Below are 21,629 nucleotides of genomic sequence, written 5' to 3' on the forward strand. Positions count from 1 at the left end.
CTGTGCGAGAGCCAACCCTATGGATTACAGAAAGACCCGAAGAGAAGGAGGCATTCTTTCTTGTAATTTGCGGTGTGCCCACGGATCGTAGCGCTTCCGCATTTGACATTGTTGATCGCTACGGCTTTCTGAAGTTGATGCATGTGTTTAGTTATCGGGGAGTGGTTTAGCGTTTTAACACTGCTGTTCCATTTCTTTTTACTCGCAGCCAAGAATGACAATGCAAACGTTGGCGTACGCTACATTTTCGAGAGCGTGCTGGATGAACTGGAGAAAGACCCTAGCAGGCGGTTCATCTTTGTGGAGACGGGTTTCTTCAACCTCTGGTGGAGGAGGCTCAGTGACGCCAAGAAGAAGCGATTCGACGCACTTGTTCAGTCCGGTAATAATTTTGTGTGTTTACACAGCACGCGCAACTGACACTGCCCGCGATAAACATGCTTCCCGACTGCCACGACAATTGCAGGTGCGAAGCTCCCCAAAGGGACACTGAAATATTGTTTTAGATGCGGGAGCATCTTATACTCGCGCCTTGTAGTGCGCCGTCCGCGCCGTCCGCGCCGTCAGCACCGCTTCTCGAACATTCGACAGCTGACGCGCGCGCATGCGCCGTCGCGCCGTCGCCCACCATCTGTGCCGCGCGCGCTTCTCCTTCGAGAACATTCGACAGCTGACTGCGCATGCGCCGTCGCGCCGTCGCCATATGTGCCGCGCGCGCGCTTCTCCTTCGAGAACAATCGACAGCTGACAGTGCATGCGCCGTCGCGCTGTATATATACTCAAGGTCGGCGCTCGCTCGCTCAGTTGCCACTCGTCGGTTGGTTTGTACGGCGCGTCGACGTCCAAGGTCGCGGTGAAATGAATTCCAACGAATTCACAAACACAATGATCGACGTCCCTTCGACCAGCGCCGTCCTTTCGCATACGTGTGTACGTGTTCACTCATTTAACACCCCCTCCTACAACCACGTTAACTAATTTAGCCATCGACCCAAGTAAGTCGCAATTTAACACCCCATTTCACAACCACGTTAACCAATTTAGCCATCGACCCGAGTAAGTCGCAATTTAACACCCCGTTAACCAATTATATGCTCCGCAGCCTCCTCAGTGTTCCCCCGAGGGAAGCTGCGGGCAATTTTTTTAAATTGGCAGGTCTCACGTATAGTGGGAATTGATGCTATGCGAAGCACAAATGGGGAAGGTTTATATGTCACTTTAAAATCAGCACTACTTTAGGAGGTGTAGATAAATTAAGCCATACATGACTTCCATGTCATGAGTATCATGTTTGGTTGTGTCGTTTACTTCGTCATCTATTCATGTGACGTCACACCAAATTTAGTATACGTGGAGCTACTTCGTCGTTCATTGACGTCACGTAACACCAAATTTGGTATATGTGGAGCTGGAGAAATGGCCACGAGCACATGATAAAGGGCCCAATATACTACAACGTAGCATTGACATGCGCGAACGCTGGGCACAGCGACGCTACGTTAGAAACGCGAGCACCCTATATTCTGACGCCAAGCGCGTCCAGCGTCCGTCGGCCGGCCCGATGGCAACCGGCGCGAAATGCGACATTCTGCATTTCACGCAGATGCATTACCTAGACAGCACTGCGTCTGCCTCTTTTCGTGATGGAGGGACGCCGGACACGCTGAAATGCGCATGCGTCAAATCAGCGCAGCGCGGCGCGCGCATTCGGGTATATGGCAGGACCGGCGCCTGGCGTGGCAACGCCGACATGACGCGACGAAACGAACGCCGGCGTGCACGCACACCGGGTGAGTCGAAACGCACGAGCGTCATGAGCGTAGCATGTAGTCATGTTCTCACATGACACGCACCTCGTGATTATCATGTTTGCCCCAGTCACAAACCTTCATCAGCCATTGACGGCACGTAATGCCCAATTGGGCGTATGTGGAGCTAGCCAAACGTCAGCGAGCGCATCATGAATGTGGGATGTAGTCATGTTGTTACATGACACGCATTTCATGATTATCATGTTTGGATGTGTCATGTCGTCCGTTCGCGTCGCGTAATACCGAGTTTGGCACATGTGAAGCTTGCGAAACGGCCGCCAGCGCATCATGAGCATGGCATATAGTCATGTTGTTAGATGACACGCATCTCATGATTATCATGTTTGCACCAGTCGCATACCTTCGTTATCCATTCACGTACCGTAATACCAAATTTGGTATATGTGACCCTAGCGAAACGGCCGCGAGCGCATCATGAACATGACATGTGATCATGTGACATGACACGCATGTCATGATTTGCATGCTAAGAAAGCCTGTGAAATGTAAAAAAAGCCTTTTGACGGACCGCGAATGCACTGCTATAGTGCTGCTATAGGTTTTTTTTTACAGTGCGGAAAAAATAAGAGCGCTAGGCGTATCTTACAGGAAACAATTTAGTCGGAAGCTCCTGAAAGTGCTCTACATCTCCATGTTCATATTTTGGGTTTCTAGCCCATAATTTAAAAAAAGGGTAATTAAGAGTCATTATTATTTAGTATGGGGAGAAATAAAAGTAGCCTGAGCAGCTACAGGCCAGTGCGAGTAGTACGCGTTTGGTTCAATCCACCACTGACGTGTCTTTCATTTTCGAATTTTCGGCTCAAGTTATGTGGGACACACTGTATATTCGTGAATCTAAAGTACCCCAGTATTTATTAGGCTGCATGTGCTGCAATCGCAACGCTATGCACACGCACAACACAAAAAAAGAAGAGGCTGGCAGAAGAATATCGTCTTTCAACGAAATTTGGTGCGAAGCACGCTCATACGCGGCAAATGTTTTGAGATACGAAGTGGCTTATGGTCGAGCTCAATCAGGTGTGCGTGGCCACCCTTACTGCGCATGCGCAACAGCTAGCCCGAGCACTGCCAGGACGCGCTCACGCGCTAGCCTGATGACACGCATTGGTTTCAGCACGTCACCGTGTGACGTGGCTCCACGTCTTCTTCCTAAGGAGAGAATGGAAGAAACATTTATTTCCAGAAATGCTAAGATTGTGGCGCCTACCATCGGCTAAAAGCTGTTGTCAATCAGCTTGATTGGGCATATGTGCCAGTTGTAAAAAAAATTGCAGCACACTAGGAACTGAAAAAAAAAACTGAATGTTCCCACAAACGTACAAAACAATATCTAAAATTATAGAAAACAATGAAAACAAAGATCTATGCACAAGAAGATAGGAAATCATACAAATTGGCTTGACAAGTGAAGCATTGAAAACAACAATTGCGAGAAATAGAAATACGTTCAGTCATAAAATGTTTACAAAGTGCGTCCGGAGTTTCTAAGCTGAGAAGCACTTGACATTTTTATAATGATTTAAAATGTGTAGCAAGTTGTGCTGTTTGATTGTAGGCTATATTTAATACAAAATCGAGGAACATACCACATGTCACTATTTCTGTTATTGGCGGAAGTGACTCTTGGTGTCTACTATGCAGTATAGACGCTGGAAATTTATTAAAAGCTCTCTTAGGGAAATAAAAAGATTAAAGCAGGTGAAAAGTGTAGAGATGTCCTATACTAGTGATTTTATAATATTAGGAAAGCTGGTCGTGTGGTCTCCAAGAAACCCCATAATGTGAAAGTGCCGAATCATCCTCTATTGCAATAAATATTATTTCATGTTGTTCGTTTTTCCAGTAGTCCCCAAGACTAAGCTACAATAACCTAAATGGGAAGAAAATGAAGCATAATAAATGTTTCGCTTCCTTTCGGTGGAGGAAAATACCTAAATCTAGATAAAACACCTGTGATAGCTGACAGTGTTTTGCAGATATTTTCTACGTGTTTATCCCAAGTAGGATGCGTGGAAAACGTACCACCTAGTAATTTGCGCTCATCAACAATTTGCAGTTCTTTATCAGCAAACATTCAGGTTTGTTGGCAAGTCAGAGATTAATCTTTAGCGCGAAGTAACACTACTTTAGTTTTTGTAGGATTTATTTAAACGCAGTTAGCAATCAACCAATCAGATAACTTTAATAGTAGATCATTGCATTATCTCATTAATTTCGACGAATCTGGGCCAGAAACAAGAAGTGTAGTGTCATCTGTGTATAGGATAAATTGAACAGATGTATTAGTGTAATTAACGTAGAGGTTAAAAAGCAGCTGACCAAATACGCTACCCTGTGGCACACCGTTTACTATGAGAAGAAAACCCGATTTTTCGTCTTATATGCGAACAGATTGTTTGCGATTAGTTAGATAAGACTCGAATAATGTTAATGGAATACGTCTTATGCCATTCTGAGATTATTTTCACAATAGAATTTTGTGATTTATGCATTGGAAGGCTTTAATAAATTGAAGAGCACCAAGCTGAAAATATTTCTCTCGATACTGTTTGTTGCATGTTCCTGGAGTGCGACCAAAGCGATTTCTGTTGACCTGTTTTTGCGGAAACCGCACCGAGCATCAGTTAGACCATTGTGTCTCTCAAAGAAATTTTAAACACTAGAAAAAAATAGTTTTCTAATCCTTCGAAGAATATCATAGTTATTGAACTTGGTGGATAATTTCACATATCTTTCCTGCCGCCTTCTTTGAAAATGACTGTTACCCTACTCATTTTCATTTTTTTCGGGGAAAATCCCACACTGTAAAGCCAAATTAAAGATGATTGTTCAAGCTGAAGTGATGTATTCTAAAACATACTTTGCAGGCTTTAGCTGCATGTCATCTATATCGAGAGCCTCACTGATCTTAAGGTTCATAAATGTGGGACATACTTCATATTCATTAGTGGGATTTCAAAATGAACTGTTAGAAGTGGAAAGAAACGATGAAGTATCTGGTGTAACTTGTTGTGTCTGCTGTATCGCGCTTATGCTTGCGAAGTACTCGTTAAAACGATTAGCAAGCGCTAAACAAGGGATTTCAGTTTTATCGTGGTTTAACTTCTCCGGCGCGGCAGAATGCTTCTCGCGACCAAGAACCTTATTTATAATGCTCAGCAAGACATCAGGATGTTTACCCACGGCGTCTGCAAAGAAACGCTCATGATAAGCTTCTTTGGCACGTCTGAGTTCTGCATTCAGTTTGGTTCTATACTTTTTAAACATTGTCAGCACGTCAGGTGAACGTGTAGCAAGAAAACTATGACACGTATTGTCTTTGTGTTTTATCATTTAAAAAAATGGCAGCATATCCAAAGGGTGAATGATGGAGAGTGTGGTGAAGCATCCGTCCGTCCATTGGTTCTTGCTTCCGTTCGTCAATGCGTCCGTCTGTGTGACCGCCAGTGCATCCATCCGTGCGTCCATCCGCCCGTCCGTGCTTGCGTCTGTTCGTGCGTCCGCACATCCACCCGTGCGTCCGTTTCTGCGTTCATCCATGCAACCGCCCCTGCGTCCATCCATGCGTCCATCCGCACCTGCAGCCATCCGTGAATCCGTCCATGCATCTATCTGTCTGTGTGTAGGTTCGTCTATCTAGTCAACACTCCACGTTCCACCATCTCGCATCTTTTCATGATATATTCCGCATATAGAAGCACCGCCATCCAGAGGACATTCCAAGGACTAAACGAGAGGAGGCACACGCACTTTCTTACGACTTGCGCTTCGTCTCTACTTCCCACCTTTGCCACCTTGAGTTCATTGTATATACTAGTTTACTTTATTCAAGGCACTGCGGCCCAACGCTCGCTAAAGCTTTCTAAAACCAAGGAGGTTACGCCGAGCGAGTATAACGTAGCAATCCTTTCTTGTCCGATAGCGCTCAATGTACACGCCAATGTCTGCTGATGGGGAGTGAGAGACAGGATAATTCGGCTTTTAGTTAATGCGCACGCTGCGAGTTTTTATTGTTCAACAACGCACAGGAGAAATCTCCCACCAGCACCACATTGCAGGTCAAAGCGTAAGACTGGTTACGCACTACAACTACGCTGAGGGACAAACGGGTGCCGCTTTCCGGAGCTTCGCCCCTAAAAGAGAGGGCGCACAGCTTTGCGTAGCCATGTGCCCTCTCTCTTCATACGGAGAGGGCACGGCGCTGCGTCGAAAAACCATGCACTGACGCTCTACAACGGGTACATGCGGTCAGGCCACATGCACCCATTGGCTGTGGCCTGTGGCCTCTCCCCCTTACACTCTTAGCAATCATGTGATGACATCAGACATGCGATGAAGCCACGTGCTTTCGCGTGGTGTGGCGATGAAACCGCGTGGCGAGCTCCAACGAGAGTTTGGGATGAGTAAAAGCAACAGAAACCACAGTAAATTCATGGTGTGCTCCACTTGCATGGGTGCGTTACCATCGGCCAAGGTGCACGTGATTAACGGAACTCATGTCGACCCATGCACTGCTTCGCATGCTACTATTGGTTTCATTTAGTGGGAGATTGTGTTTTTAATCGTTACGTTTACTGTCCTAGTCGAGCCAGTTTTGCCGTGTATCACCGCTTAGCCTTGAAGCGAAGAATGCATACCGCGTGATTAGGTGAGTTCGGTGGTCCAACCACTGCTAGGATGACAAGTGATGGTGGTGGCGGTAGTGGTTCTTGAGAAGAAGAAAAAGGCAACTAATTTCTGTCTGCCTCTTGGGCGACACGGCACTGTGCCTTGTAGAGGTGGGGGTGGGGGGAGGAGAGATAAAGAGAATAGAAGAAAATAGGTGTATAGATAGAGAAGGCAAGCAATGGGAAAAAGAAAGAAGATAGGACAGTTGGGAGCCGGTAGAAACGTCCAGTGACGAGGCAACTCTCGATAAGAGTTTCACGGCTTCAGGAGGCCGCGGAGGACGAACTAGTCGGCGGGAGCTACATTGTCCTCAAAGATCACGGTGGCACAACCGTCCAGCTAAAAACCCTCCGAGCAACTCTCTCATCCGGCCATCATACCGAGGCTCTGCCCATTGTGTCCGCGTGATTAACCACGTGATTGGTCACTCTCTCTGTCACGTGGGGTCAGTACACGAGTGTTTTGTGCAATGGTCATGTGCTGGAAGGAGGGAGCGAGGACGCTGAACAATCTGTGCTGACATGGTCTGTGTGGTCGTAGCAGTGGAAGTGGCATGCTGCGTCGGACTACCCTGCATAGGTCTCTGGGCACACGAATGTGTTAAAGCGGAAACACGAGAACCATGACGCAAAGTGGCAGCATGAAACGACTGATGAACCGGAACTTTGGCAAGCTGATCGTCGGGATAAGCTTGCAGAAAGACGACGACGACGAGCTTCAGGGATGGTGATTCACACCTCACGTGACACTTCGGTGACAGCTTCGGAATATGTAGAAACAATGATAATAATAATGATACTGCGAAGTATTGCCTTACAGACCTTTAGTAGGCCTTCAAAACATGGCCCAAAACGGTAGAATCCGAGGCTCATAACGGACCTAAGAGATATCTTCACTAACGATGAATGTAAACACCATGTGATGATGGTTACTGAAGGAACGCCTTCTCAACATTAGCATTCGATTCTATCTTGTAGCGTTGGAAACGAAGCAGTAGCGTCTCTACGTTGAGATTTAGATTTGGGCCGGCTTTTTCATTGTCGTGTAAGGACTTCATCCCGGATTCGTGAGACGAAACGTCGAACACGATGCGTACCTTCGTAGTAGATCGGTCCTCACGTATGACGGCTCGGTGTGGCATATATTATCGCGGTCCAAATGATTGGTCTTCTTTTGTAGGTACTTTTTCAGCCTATCCTTCTTTGAGGTACGTTCGAATAGTTTCATCGTACTGTTTTAAAAGCTTACTCTCTTTTTTAAGTTTCTTCATTAAACTGTGTAGACGTTTGAGTGCAACTGCGTAGTTTTCACCCAGAGCAACCCTTTACTTCCATGGTAGTACCACTTCATGTCGATTGTTTTTCTTATTGATGTTGTAATCAAAATTTGTCAGCACCAATTCGGTGACCGTCGTTCCTTCATTTTGGGCCTGGATACCGGTGCTTTATACATCCCAGAAACTAGTCGAAACTTTCGAGATATTTTGCTCGGTCACAGCGGATCGTAGGACAGCAATACTGGCACACTGTGTAACATCGGCTTCAGTAGAAAATGATCCTTGCACAGTCCATCCCAGTTTCGTCTTGACAGCTTTCAACTTTTCGAATAAAGGCTTCATGGTACCAGTTACTATATCCCAATAATAGTCTGATTCAATAAGGACCGCAATCTGTTTGCCTTCTACTCCTTGTAGAGAGAGAGCTCGCGTATCCAAGTGCATCTTGTTCATTTCTCTTATAACGTTTTCTTCTGGTACCAAAATGCATTCAGTGCATATAGTGTACACCACTAGCGCCTCTATTGAAATCGGAAACTTCTGGTTCGCAGGGAGAATCGATACACGTACCTTCTTCATAGTTTTCCTTATTTTATATCCCCCGAACACACCGATGGCCAACATTTCCTCTTCTGTTAGTTCGCATCCAAGTATTCCATAAGCTTTGGTTGTAATGAGGCTCCGCTGACTTCCGCTATGAAAAAATAGGCTCGATCTACATGTTACACTGTAAATGTCGTCGAAAGACGATAGTCTTGAATCTGGAGAGAGTGAACAAGACGTTTATTTCATGTTCTGCGCAAGAAAATTGGTGAATTGTATTCTGAAGGCGCTGCGTTGGAGTGCCTCAAGTAAGTAACGGAGGCGAACAAGCGCATCTAGGCACGTTAAACACGAGCGCCATCTGGCAGTTATCTTCGAAAACGAAGGCATGCCCGACCACAGAGAAAGTTGCGCGTTAGTGATGGAGGTGATAAGGTGCAGAATAAAAAGCAACGGGCAGGTGCCACCACCATGCCGTCGTAGCGAAGCGTTGGAAACACCTTTTTGAGCATCGTGTTGCACTGTCAGCGCAGCGCCTTATACGCTACAGTCCTTAGAGTGTTTTGTGTGTGTCCTAGTATAAAGGCAGATATACAAAACATAGACATGTTGTTATGGTGCCTCAGATATGCGCAATATTTGCTTTTTTTTAATTGACAATCGCACAACTATGAACGCTAAACCTTGAGCAATATTGGTGGGCGCTGCGGAAGGGGTTGGCCGTTTGTTGCCATTTGAGGTATCGTTAGGGTAGACAAACAGATAAATGTACAGACAGACAGACAGACAGACAGACAGACAGACAGACCAAAATTTTTCCGTCGAATGTCCCCAAGAAAGACCATCGTCTTTAAAAAGGAATCTGTAGCGACCGGATGATTTGGCGCCCAAGACGATGGCTGTCAGACTCTGCAGCATTACGACTGACCTTGCCTGCTTGGACATCATATAGACCGATGCAGACATCACCTTCTTGTCGTTTTGATGTCGTCGGATGCGCAAACAGATGTTGCATGCTTCCTTGCGCACTTGCCACATTTTAACCGGATTCTGCTATCTTTTGCCATGTGGCCCTGCTTTAGGCAACAAAAGCATCGTCCCGCTTTGATGAACATCTCCCTTTTGTTTGAGAAGTCGATATCCTTCGTATCACATACTTCGGCGGAATGCTTTTCAGACCGGCAGAACAGGCATTGTTGTGTACTTTTTGTTGAGCTTTGTAGAGCAGCTGTCGTGGAAATGTCAAGTGGATGACTGTGTATTAGTCGTCCCTTATCTGGGGCTCCACGAGTTTCCGTTACGCCTTGTTCAGCAACAGCTTCCCGACAAGTGAGTTGAAGTTAGAAGAATTTTAGAAGCATTCGAAGATTGTTATCTTCTGGAATTGTTACACGGTTTGAATTGCCTTGCGTTTTCGAAGAGAATGCAGCCGACGAAAATGCCTTGTGAATCTCGTGAAAACGTAGTACCATGTCCGTCAGTGGAACTCTTAGCAGGATTTCCCTACGCATGGAGCAATAAGTTGTCGAGTTTGTGCAAACAGCCTTGAGGCTTCGAATATGAACCTGCACCTTGTCTTAAAGTTGCCTGAGCTTACGAACGTCTGCTGACAACGACACCGGCTCTAGATCCAGCAAACCTTACAAATGGTCGTGCACAATGATCTGTTTATCTTCAAAACGCTTCTTTAAAGTTTCAATAGCGTCTTTATAGCACTGTTCAATAGCTTATAATCCCGATATGGCAGACGTGGCAGCTCCGGTAACCAAACTGTTCAAGTAGTTGAACTTGTTACCTGTGCTTAACTCGCTGTTGTTGTGGACTGCTGATGTAAACTGCGTCCAAAATCTCGGCCATAGTCTGCTGTTACCATCAAATTTTACGAGTTCCAGTTGGGGAAGCTTGCTTTTGCCAGATGATAACGGGTGAACGTTCGTAAGGATTGGGGCTGGAAGAGCCAGGCATTCATTCACCTTGACTCGTAGATTCGCTGTGAGAGTAACAACCTTGTCGCGTATTCTCCAGCATCTAACGTCTCGCTGTCCAAGAGGTCGTCTGGCGTGTCTTCGAAAATTGCCTCATCCGCTTTTTCTCTCTGACCATAAAATGAGGTTATTTTGTCGAGGAATACACTTAGTGCTGCTTCCATGATGGCTTGATTTCCTGCAAGTGGTCTTGCGCCTCAGACAACAGGACATCTAGTTGGAACTGCAGCCTCTGGCGTCATCTAAGATATCGTTCCATTCTGCCTCTCGCAGTCGATGTATCTCGCTAAGATCGCAGGCGTCATCTTCCAAAATGTTGCGGCTCCCAACGTCGATGATGTTGGCATCGTCAGAGGTCCTGGGTTTCGGCACCACGTGTTCGACCTCTGAACCTTACTTCTGCAGCGCGGCTCACATCAAGTAAAAAAACACATCTTGCCAGATGAAAGGCTTCAATGGAACTCAAGAAGAAAGAAAAAGACAAGGGTGAACCGGCGCTGCCACGAGGCCAAGCGTCAGGTCGTGAAAAGGCTCAATAATGATAATGACTGCCCTTCTGCTGCGAAGGATGAATAAAAGAAGTGACAACAGTTATACACAGGGGACGAAGAAGCGTCTTATAAATCCCCTCCCTTATTCCTCGCGCATCAGAGCGGTCATTCTGGCCGCAACTGATAGGTGTGGAGAGCGCCTTGTGAAAGGCTTCACATGCGAGACCTGGACTATCTCGGTACCGCGACGGCACTGGTCATTTCGAACAATCACAGGTTCAACACGATAATTAACGAGGGAGGTCTGCTCTAAGACTGTGTATAGGCCGAGGAACCGAAACTGAAATTTGTCGCACAGGCCAGAAGTGTGAACTGGTGTCCGGAGTAGCCCGTCGTCGCCGGGGTAGAAGAACACGGCGGTGTGGGATGCGTCATGCCGATTTTCGCGGTCTTGTTTTCTTGCATAAGTGTTTCAGTTTCAGTTTATTCATTCATTCAAAATACAAAATTCGTAGGTTGTAGTATGCAGACGAGGGTCCCAAAATCAAGCGACTGCAGTGGGACCCTCGGTTAACAATAAGAATAAAATTATTAATTATAACAGCACGTAAAATACGCAACACAAGTGAAACGTAAACAGTGAACTTACATGAAATAACATCAAGTAAACAAAAAGGGCAGTCAGAATGGGACACAAGAACAATAGTAATAAGTTATACAAGTAAAACATATTCACGCCATAAAGCAATAACCTAAATTTGCAAAGACTTTCCAATTTCATGCCCGGATACATAAGACATAAGAATCGTTAAGTAATCATCGTTGTCAACCTAGTTATGAAAGATGAAGTTTTTAAGTTCACGTTTGAATGCATGAAAAGATGATGATGATTTTAGTGTAAGGGGCAGGTTATTCCACAATTTAATGACCGCAAAGGCGGACGTCATTTTGCCATAATTGGTGTTACATTTAGGTAAAAGGAAAGTGTGACTGTGGGCGAATCTAGTGCTATTGCTGTAATAGTGAGTAAACTAGCATCAATTAATTCAAACACAAGCTGTTTGTTAAGTTGTTTATATAACAAAATGATTAAGTGAAAATTAAATAAGCCAGACACAGTAAGAACACAGTTAGCCTGAAGGAGTGGGGTAGCATTAGAATAGAATGAACTGTTGGTAATAATTCGAATGGCCTGATTCTAAATGTGCTGTACAGACGAAATATGACTGTTATATGTATTTCCCCATGATGTAATGCCATAGGTGATGTGACTATGTATGAAGGCAAAGTATAAAGACAATAAGGCTTCAAGTGAAAAAAAGGACGAGATTTGATGAGTGGTCTTATACCAAATGCTGTTTTTTGTTTGACGTAAAGAATATGATTGGTGAACTTTAAATGAGGGTCTAGTTTTACGCCCAGAAAACACACACAGTTAGACGCAGGAATAAAATGATTGTCAATGAACACTTGTGGAATAAAAGGTAGCATTTTTTGTGATGTTTTAAAAACCATGAACTGAGTTTTGAGCGGGTTTAAAGTTAGGTTGTTTAAGCGACACCATTCAACGACATTAGTCAGTTCTTTGTTCAACAAATTGATCAGAGTAGGTAATGATTTATGCGAAATGGAAATGGTCGTATCATCAACGTAAAGAATAACTTCAGAATCTTCAAGGCAGTCAGGCAAATCATTAATATAGATACAAAACAGTAAGGGTCCAAGAATAGAACCCTGTGGGACCCCTTGATTAATTATTTTAACATTAGAATTAACGCCCTCAGTGCAGAGTGATTGTTCACGATCAAGAAGGTAGTTTTTTATGAAGGTCAAGGATAGGCCAGAGATACCCAAGGACTCTAATTTGCTAAATAAAGTATTATGACTAATGGTATAAAAGGCTTTCGTGATATCAAGAAATGCAGACCCTGTGAAATTACCATTGTCGATGGACGTTTTCAAGAAATCGGTTAATGATAGCAATGCTAAATTCATAAAACTACCAGCCCGGAAACCGAATTGACAAGGCTTTAGCAGCTTAAATTCATTGAGGTACTTGTTAATACGTTTCAGAAATAATTTTTCAATAAGTTTGCTGATGGAAGACAAAATAGAAATAGGGCGGTAGTTACGTACATCTGTCGTATCACCTTTTTTGTGTACTGGGATTAACTTGCCTTTTTTGAGTGAGCTCGGGAATACACTATGTTTAAAAATGACATTAATAATATTGTTTAAGACTTCTGTGATATCTGGGGCAGCAAGTTTTAAATGAAATGCCGATACATTATCTAGTCCAGCGCTACAGTTTTTTAGACTCAGGATTGTAGAATAGACTTCGTCAATGGTAACAGGAAATAGAAAGAATGAATGAATACAGCGGGTAAGGGTGTACGAGGATACTTTGGGCCTATCATTGTATATTTCATAAAAGTAATCACTAAAAGACTCGGCTATGTCTGAGGACTCAGTACAGATTTGCTGTTTATACCTAATTTTATCAATTACTTTAATAACCTGAGGTCTGTTTAAGAAGTCATTGAAAAGTTTTCATTTTTTCTTTGGGTCATTTCTTGCTTCACAGAATTTTTTTTCATAATAAAGTCGTTTTGATTGTTTCAGCAGTTTATTTAACATCTTTCTATGTTTTTATACCTAAGTCTCAAATTCACAATATATGGCTGTTTTTTTTTGTTTTCCTGTAGAGATTATCTTTTTTCTGCATACTAGTTAACAAGCCTTGAGTTAACCAGGAATTACGTTGAAACCTATATATTTTCTTGCATTTAACAGTTTTAGTGTTTGCATGCACAGCTTTGAGAAATAGGGAGCAGTAGTTGCCTAGTGCTTCTTCAGGATTTTCTAAGGTGCTAATGGAAGACCACTCAGCGCCTTGATTTGCCTTGATAAAGTTTTCCTGATCGAAGGTTGACGTGAAATGGCCCGTGTTAAGGCGATGTAGATTTACGGCGAAAGTTACAAAGACAGGATGATGATCAGTGATGCACACATCAATGGCTCCTGCGCTAGGGGTTGGCGAAAAATTGCTTAATACGTGGTCAATGAGCGTGCTTGTTCCAGTGGGTGAAAATCGAGTAGGGGATGAAATTAAGGATTCAAGCCCGAAGCCAAGAAAACAATCACTATATGCTATGGTGCTGTTGTTATCTGTATCCATTAGGTTAATGTTGATATCACCAACCAAAACAACTTGCTTATTTTCTGCGGTGATAATGTCGAGTACAGCAGCTAAATTATGTAGAAAATGCGGAATAGACGAAGATGAAGAACGGTAAATGCATGCACTGATCACTTTATTTAGATTGACAGAGGAGGGGAAGCAGCCTCGATCCATACAGATTCACAGTTCGGAATATTCAAAGATAGGTCAGTCCTGCGCTTGTACTTTATCTCGGGCGATATAAATATGGCCGAGCCGCCGTAGCGACCCGAATCGCGGTGACAATATTCAGAGTTAAACGATTGAAATCTGTACAGATTGCCATCACAACATCCTAGCCATGTTTCAGTAATACATAAAAATGAAAAGGAATGACAGAGTAAGTCAGTGAATCCAATGTTGTTATCGTAGTTTTTTGGCAAACTACGCGCATTGATGTGCAGCAATGAACAAGTAGAATTAGCAAGGAGGGATTTAGTTTCCTCGAAAGGAAGCAACGACATGATGATACACGACGAAAGCTATGAAGTGGGAAAAGCGAACCGAATTAGTCAACGTCACGTGAATAAGTTGAGATCAGATTCCGTATTAATCCAAAATATCCTGCTGTCTCCTGTCTTGCGGGCCTTGATATGACAATTCTCTGTCCAGAGGAACCGCCAGTTTTTTTTTTCCTTTTTTAGAACAAGCGCTTTACTAAACAGCTTTTTATTGGCAATGGTAAGATGTTCATTGACAAAGACTGGATTGTCATTACTTCCGGATAGTTCTAACCGGGATGCACGCAGTCGGGCCTTACGCGCTTTGCGAAGGAACTCATTTTTCTTCTCGCGTGAACAAAAGTGCGCGATGATGCACTTGTCAGCTGTTTTACTGGCGACGCGATGAACTGAATCAATATCTGTCTATTGAATAGGACATTCAATCACTTGTCCAATGGTATTCAAAAGAACTACGCAGTCCTCGCCTTGTGTACATGGAACACCATTGATTTCAATGTTATTGAGCCTACTGTATTGCTCCATATCTGCAAATTTTTTGGTTAACTCGTCATTTTCTGCCCTCAGTGCTTTGTTTGACTGCACCAGCTCATCTACAGATTTGCGCACTGAATCATATTGGTCACTGATGAAACGTACACTATCGGCAAGTGCATAAAGATTGCCTAGTCCCTGATCTTCTAAATTTTTCGATATTTTAGACACAAGATCATCAACAAGATTGTCAAGTTTAGCATGAAGCAGGGAGTCAAGGTGCTCGATTTTGTTAGCAAGGTCGGTGTTAGTGGGCATGGTGTGCAAGCAAAACCAGAAGGCAACACTTATGAGCAGCAGCCGCATGTGAGCAGGCAACACGAGCGGGGGTAATAGTACAAGAACCAACCTGTAGCGGAGAGAACAGATTCTTAGTAGACGCCCGAATCCTACGGCCGCTGCTCAAAATCGGTTCGGGTGCGCTCGGGACTTCCTTATATAACCTACGATGAGGCCAGCGCAGGCGCAGGAGTGACCACGCGCCGTAGCGTTCCACGTGCGAATGACAGGTCGCTAAAGGTCGTACAAGACGATGATAGCGAGTCGATGTCGATCTTCCAGTAGCCAGGCAGCGCCGGCGCAGTCAGGCACAGGGGAGGCACAGGAGGTTGGCTCGTGTTGACACGAGCGTGATTGCACACGGGAGAATGCTGCTCGGCTGGAACACCTGGACTGCACCGGTCTGTAGCGGAGAGAACAGATTCTTAGTAGACGTCCGAATCCTACGGCCGCTGCTCGAAAGTGTTGAGTCTGGCAAACTGGCGAGTGTTCGGGAGGTGAGGCATATTGTTCACATGAGGGTGCAGATGGAGTAAAAAGGTCGGTCAAAAACCAGACTTCAAGAAGGGGAGATGGCTATAGCCCGTAGACAAAGTAAAAAGGCGAGTAGCCGCGTTGTGCGTCGTACAGCGGTATTATGCGCGAACGTTATGAACGGCGAAATTGCATTCCAGTTTCTGTGGTATGGCTAAATGTACATGGCTATCATGTCGGAGAGAGTCCGATGAAGAAGAAGAAGAAGAAGAGAAAAAAAGAAGAAGAAGAAGAAGAAGAAGAAGAAGAAGAAGAAGAAGAAGAAGAAGAAGAAGAAGAAGAAGAAGAAGAAGAAGAAGAAGAAGAAGAAGAAGAAGAAGAAGAAGAAGAAGAAGAAGAAGAAGAAGAAGAAGTGGTCGGCCTTGAAAGTGGGTTTCCGGCCTACTCCTCACGGGGGTAAGGGGAAAATGGAAAGAAAGAGGAGGGTATGATGAGGGGTGATTGTGGTATAGTACAATGAGTCACTGCACACAATGTCTCGTTCGGTGTAGTACACGCACAAAAGTCTCTACAACCGCAGATTCTCCAAAGACGTGAATCTAAACCTGTCTTGCTTAGAAATGCGAGCCGGCTCATTAAACTGCGTTGGGCGTGATCCACACGTTCCCAAGCACCTAAAAAAAGTCCGATGAAATTGCTCAGCTAGCCTGTTGGTTTGGGAGTGCGATGAAATCGCTCAGTTAGCCCGTTGGTTTGGAAGTGATAGCTGTAGGTTGTCTTGTGGCTAGTTCCAGAGGCTTTGAGCAATTTCTCAAAAATTGGTGAAAGGAAAGTTTTTCCACGGTAACACAGGACGACAAGAGGAACACCATGTCGCAATATCAAGGCTTAAAACATAAATGTAGCCACGTCATAAGCGGGGACTGAAGTCACGCAGGATGTTTCAGCGTAACGTGTCAAGTAGTCGACAGCTGCCACTATCCCTCGATGGCCAGTGGGAGTCGCGGGGAGAGATGGATATTTGGCAAAGACTTCGAATGGGGCCAACAGACATGTATGTGGTTGCAGCTCTCCGCTTTAATGTGATTTAGGAAGCTTTCAGCAGAGACAAAGATTGCAAGGGGCGACGTATTTTGCTACGTTGATGAAGAGACCAGGCTAATGTAAATAAATTTCAATAAAGTCATATATTTTGTGAAAACCGATGTGTGGTCAGCAGTTACGTCATCGTGACAGACCTTAATATGATTATCGGCTCGAAGAGAGGAGGCAGAACAGGCACCCAGCGTTGACCATCCGGGTGATAGATGCGATGGTAAAGAACGTGATTATCGAGCTTGAACTGCCTGAGTTGTCACCGAAGGCGGCTCTTAGACGGTTGTCAATTCACTTTTAGGCGATCTGTGATGCGTCTACAGTGAGCGTCATAAAGGTGGTCCGGTCATGATGGAGCCGTGGTCAGCAACAGGAATGTTGTAAATGGCGGCTGAGGACAAAAAATATGCGGAAAGCCATCCAAGCGTGCATCGCTGAAGTTAGTAGCGGGACCAGTGAACGGCGCCATAGGAAGTGGGCAGCAAGGAAGCCCGTCCGCGTCCTGGTGCTTCTTACAGCTCTTGTAGGTGATTGTGACGTCTTATTCTGATGTATAATCTATATACCAAAGCGTCCTGATAAATTATTGAGTGTGGATAGTCAAGCCATGGTGGCCTGTAACAATGGTAAAATTATGGCTCTGCGCGGATCACATGACAACTAAACACTCCTGTTCAGTGATGGTGTAATTCTTCTCGTTATTGGTCGGCACATGCAACAATCCTTCATGGGATGACTCATCACGCTGCACGAGAACACCACCGATGTTGTGACCGCTAGCTGCAGCATGCAGGTGTGTAGGTGCTGTTTCATCGAAATGGTGAAGCACTGGTTCAGATGAATTTTTTCTGAGGCTATACGCTCAGTCGCAGTAATACTCCGCACCACCATCACTTGCAACGTAATCATTTGCGTGCCTTCATTAGGCCTGGAAGATGTGGACAAAAACGGTCACATCGGAGGCACAGAGTGGACTCAAAAGATGTTCCCACAAATAATAAAAAAACGTCTTAGAAATGCCCACAACGTCTAGGAATTTGACGTCCCAAAACGACAATAAGATTTAGGGAGGCCGTAATGAAGAGCTGTGAAAATTTTCACCATCTGGTGTTATTTATTTTAACGTGCAATGACATCACACAGTACAAGAATTCAACCATTTCGCCTCCTTTGAAACGTTAATACGGAGTGCTCGCAGCATAAAATATGTGACCAACCATAACATTCAGTTCGCAAATTGCGTTTCAGCTACCAAGCGTAAACAAGCATGACCAAGCGTAAAAGGCTTTCGCTTGCACTGTCGGACCTAGCTGAGCTAGTTCGTGTTGAGAACAGATAGTAAACAATTTCCTGTACGGAGTACTGCACTACGGCAGAACTGTAAGCAGCTGTCCGCGCGACACACGCCGCGAACGAAAGCCTTCGCTAGCTCTGATGGAGTGAACGTCAAGTCGCGTTTAGAAAAAGAGAGAGAGGAGTAAACTTTATTAATTTCAGGCGGATTGCTGAGCTAAGCTCCCTCCTAGGAGCTAGTGGAAAGACCGTTTCTCACGGCAGCACCCCTGGCCAGCTGGATCGCCCAGAGTTGCTTGTCCAGGCCTGAACTGAGCAGCACAGCCCGCCGACGCGCCCGAATGTCTTCGTTGGAGGCCGCGACGCGACACCGGAATATCCGTTTAAAAAGAGTGTTCAATAATTTAGAGTACTTGGTCGTCTACTGTTTAAAATATTTTATTTACACTACATGCAAAAAATTGGTAGATCCCACGGACAGTATGAATCAATGATACTCGAAGCACGAATGAGGAAGGTTAATATGTCACTTCAAAATCACCACAACGTCACAATGTAAAAATAAACTATGCCTTACACAACTTCCGTGTCATGATTATCATGTTTGGATGTGTCGTTTACCTTGGTCATCTATTCACGTCACGAGATGCCAAATTTAGTATACGTGAAGCTAGCGAACGACCGCGAGCACGCTATGAACGTGGTTTGTTTTCATGTTCTTGCATCACACGCGTGTCACAATTATGATGTTTCCACTAGTCACATACTTCGGCACCCATTCACCTCCTGTAACACCAAATTTGGCATATGTGGATCTAGCGAAACGGCTACGAGCGCATCATGAAGGGCGCAATATACTCCAATAAAGCGTTGACACGCGCGCACGCTGGGCACAGCGACGCTACGTTAGGAAAACGTGAGCACTCTGTAGTGAGACGCTAGGCGCGACAAGCGTCCGTCGGCACGGCTCAATGGCAAACGGCACGAAATACGACATGCTGCATTTCGCGTCGATGCGTTACCCACTTTGATACTGCGTTGCGTCAAAGCAACGCAGCATGGCGCGCGCCGGTGAGTATATTGTAGGACCAGCGCCTGCCGTGGCCACACCGGCGTGACGTGATGAAACGAACGCTGGTAAGCACGTGCACCGCATCAAGTTGAAATGTATTGGCACCTCAACTGTGGCATGTAGTCATGTTCTCACATGACACGCATCTCGTGATTATCATGTTTGCACAAGTCACACACCTTCTTCATCCAATAACGTCACGTAATACTAAATCTGGCATATGTGAAGCTAACAAAATGGCCGCAAGCGCATCATGAGAGTGGCATGTAGTCATGTTGTTACATAACAAGCATGTCACGATTATCATCTTTGCACCAGTCACATACCTTCGTCATCTGTTCACGTACCGCAGTACCAACATATGTGATGCTAGTGAAATGGCCGCGAGCGCATCAATAACCTGGCATGTAGTCATGTTGTTACATGAAACGAATGTCATAATTTTCATGCTAGAGTTTGTCGCTTGTGTTTGCCATGCAATCATGTCATGCCTGTTTTGCAACATGCCATGTGAACGAAACCACCGCAAGAGCAGCAAGACCAAAGACCATGAAATGTAAACCATGACATTAATGACATACATGTCATGATTTTCATGTTATAACTAGTCAAATATGCTCGTTATACAGTCATGTTATAGCATACCAAGTTTGGTATCAATACCATTATCCAAACCCCCAGAAGAGCTATAAGTCCTAGGCAGCTAGATAGATAGATAGATAGATAGATAGATAGATAGATAGATAGATAGATAGATAGATAGATAGATAGATAGATAGATAGATAGATAGATAGATAGATAGATAGATAGATAGATAGATAGATAGATAGATAGATAGATAGATAGATAGATAGATAGATAGATAGATAGATAGATAGATAGATAGATAGATAGATAGATAGATAGATAGATAGATAGATAGATAGATAGATATGGTCAAAGTCGCCGAAGTTCGCTAAGAAATGTTTCGCATTTAAGAAAAAAGAAAGCCGTCCACATCTTCCCTCGGAGGAACTCGAGTAAATGCGTTGCAGAGTGGGGGAAGGTATCGCGTGAATGTTGCGTAATCGGGTGTGGTTTCGGAGTGCTCAATTGTTATTTCGTCTTTATTATTCTTATCTATTGAATGAAGAAGCAGCGTTGCCGTCAACGAGTAGTGGAACGCCGTTGTGCGATACAGTGCATACACGTATATGGGGTGGCCAGTGAAAGGTTGTGCAGCTCGAGCAGTTGGTTTTTACTCGCAGACGCTGCCTGCGTCGGCCTTGAGACGCGAAAGAGGGGAGGGGGAGTGAACAGCTGGCACGAGACGCGAGGCCCGAGCAATCGCAGGGGGGGTAAGGACATCGCCGCCGACACGCGACGCGTGACGTCTTGGGACTAAGAAATGCTGTGCATTTAAATTTCTTGACTTGTGTTTAGAAAATTGAGCTACTGATTCAGAGTACGAGGTACTCTACTATGAGAGAGCATAAAGCCGTCCCGTGGGCCTCACACTGGATGAAGCCCTCTAACAAAGGTGAACCAGCAGTTTCAGCCATATTTTTTAAGCGCTCAGTGACTGACAGAAAGTGGAAAACCACGACTTTATTGGAGGTAAAGCTACAGAGACGGCCGTAAAATTGACGCAAGTCACAATAATTAACAGTCCGACATAACTTCACAACAATTTCAATTTCTGAAAACGCATGCAGTGTTAGTGTAGCTTCTATGTAGAGCTATATCGCTTTTAGACATACGCCTAAGCAGTACTGAGATTAAAAGCTGTTCAAGCAACCTACCACATATAATTTCCGTCTTTCAGATCCATACTCAGATTGAAACTCATATGAAAGCTTAATTTTACGCACAAGTTTGAGTGCACTTTCCTTAAACGTTACACCAAGGTAAATGATGGTATGAGAAAAAAAAATGACGCTGGAGTATTTGACCTTTGCTGAATATTGAGGAGAGATGGGGTGAAAGTTTTGGTTGTCTGGCTAGTTACTTTATTTTTAATCCCTAAGGAAGAAAAGAACACACTTACAGTTTCACTAGGTTTTCTTGTGTAATGTGCTGCTTCTTAAAGGGCAGGAAAAATGACTCACTAGTTGGCAATGCGAATATAAGTTGAGGTGCTTAGAGAACAAAAAGGAAAAACGGGAGATTAACTAAAGCTTTAAGAGAGTTGGCTGTATTTTTTTCCTTGTAAGAAAACCTAGGTGTAACAGTTGAAAGCTGCAAAATACAATAAAGATGCTGTGAATGCAAGTGTACTTGCATAGATGAATGTTCGCTAATGCTTCCAATGCAGTCAAAGGTGTGTTTTTTTTTTGCGTTTGCAGGGAAAGGTTTCTTGGGCCTCAGCAAGCATGAGTTTTCACTATCGTCTCTTCCATAGTTCTGAATAGCTTTTTTGTTTT

At 44.4% G+C, this 21,629-nt stretch overlaps 1 protein-coding gene across 1 annotated transcript in view; it reads left to right on the forward strand.

Moving 5' to 3' along the window:
- Positions 1–21,629, forward strand: part of LOC142803982 (lysosomal alpha-mannosidase-like) — a 105,360-nt gene that overhangs the window by 17,125 nt on the left and 66,606 nt on the right. Inside the window, exon 3 of the mRNA XM_075890382.1 lies at positions 209–382. Within this exon, the coding sequence (XP_075746497.1) occupies positions 209–382 (174 nt within the window). The remainder of the gene's footprint in view (positions 1–208; positions 383–21,629) is intronic.

This window comes from Rhipicephalus microplus, chromosome 3, assembly GCF_043290135.1.
Source record: "Rhipicephalus microplus isolate Deutch F79 chromosome 3, USDA_Rmic, whole genome shotgun sequence".
NCBI lineage: Eukaryota > Metazoa > Arthropoda > Arachnida > Ixodida > Ixodidae > Rhipicephalus > Rhipicephalus microplus.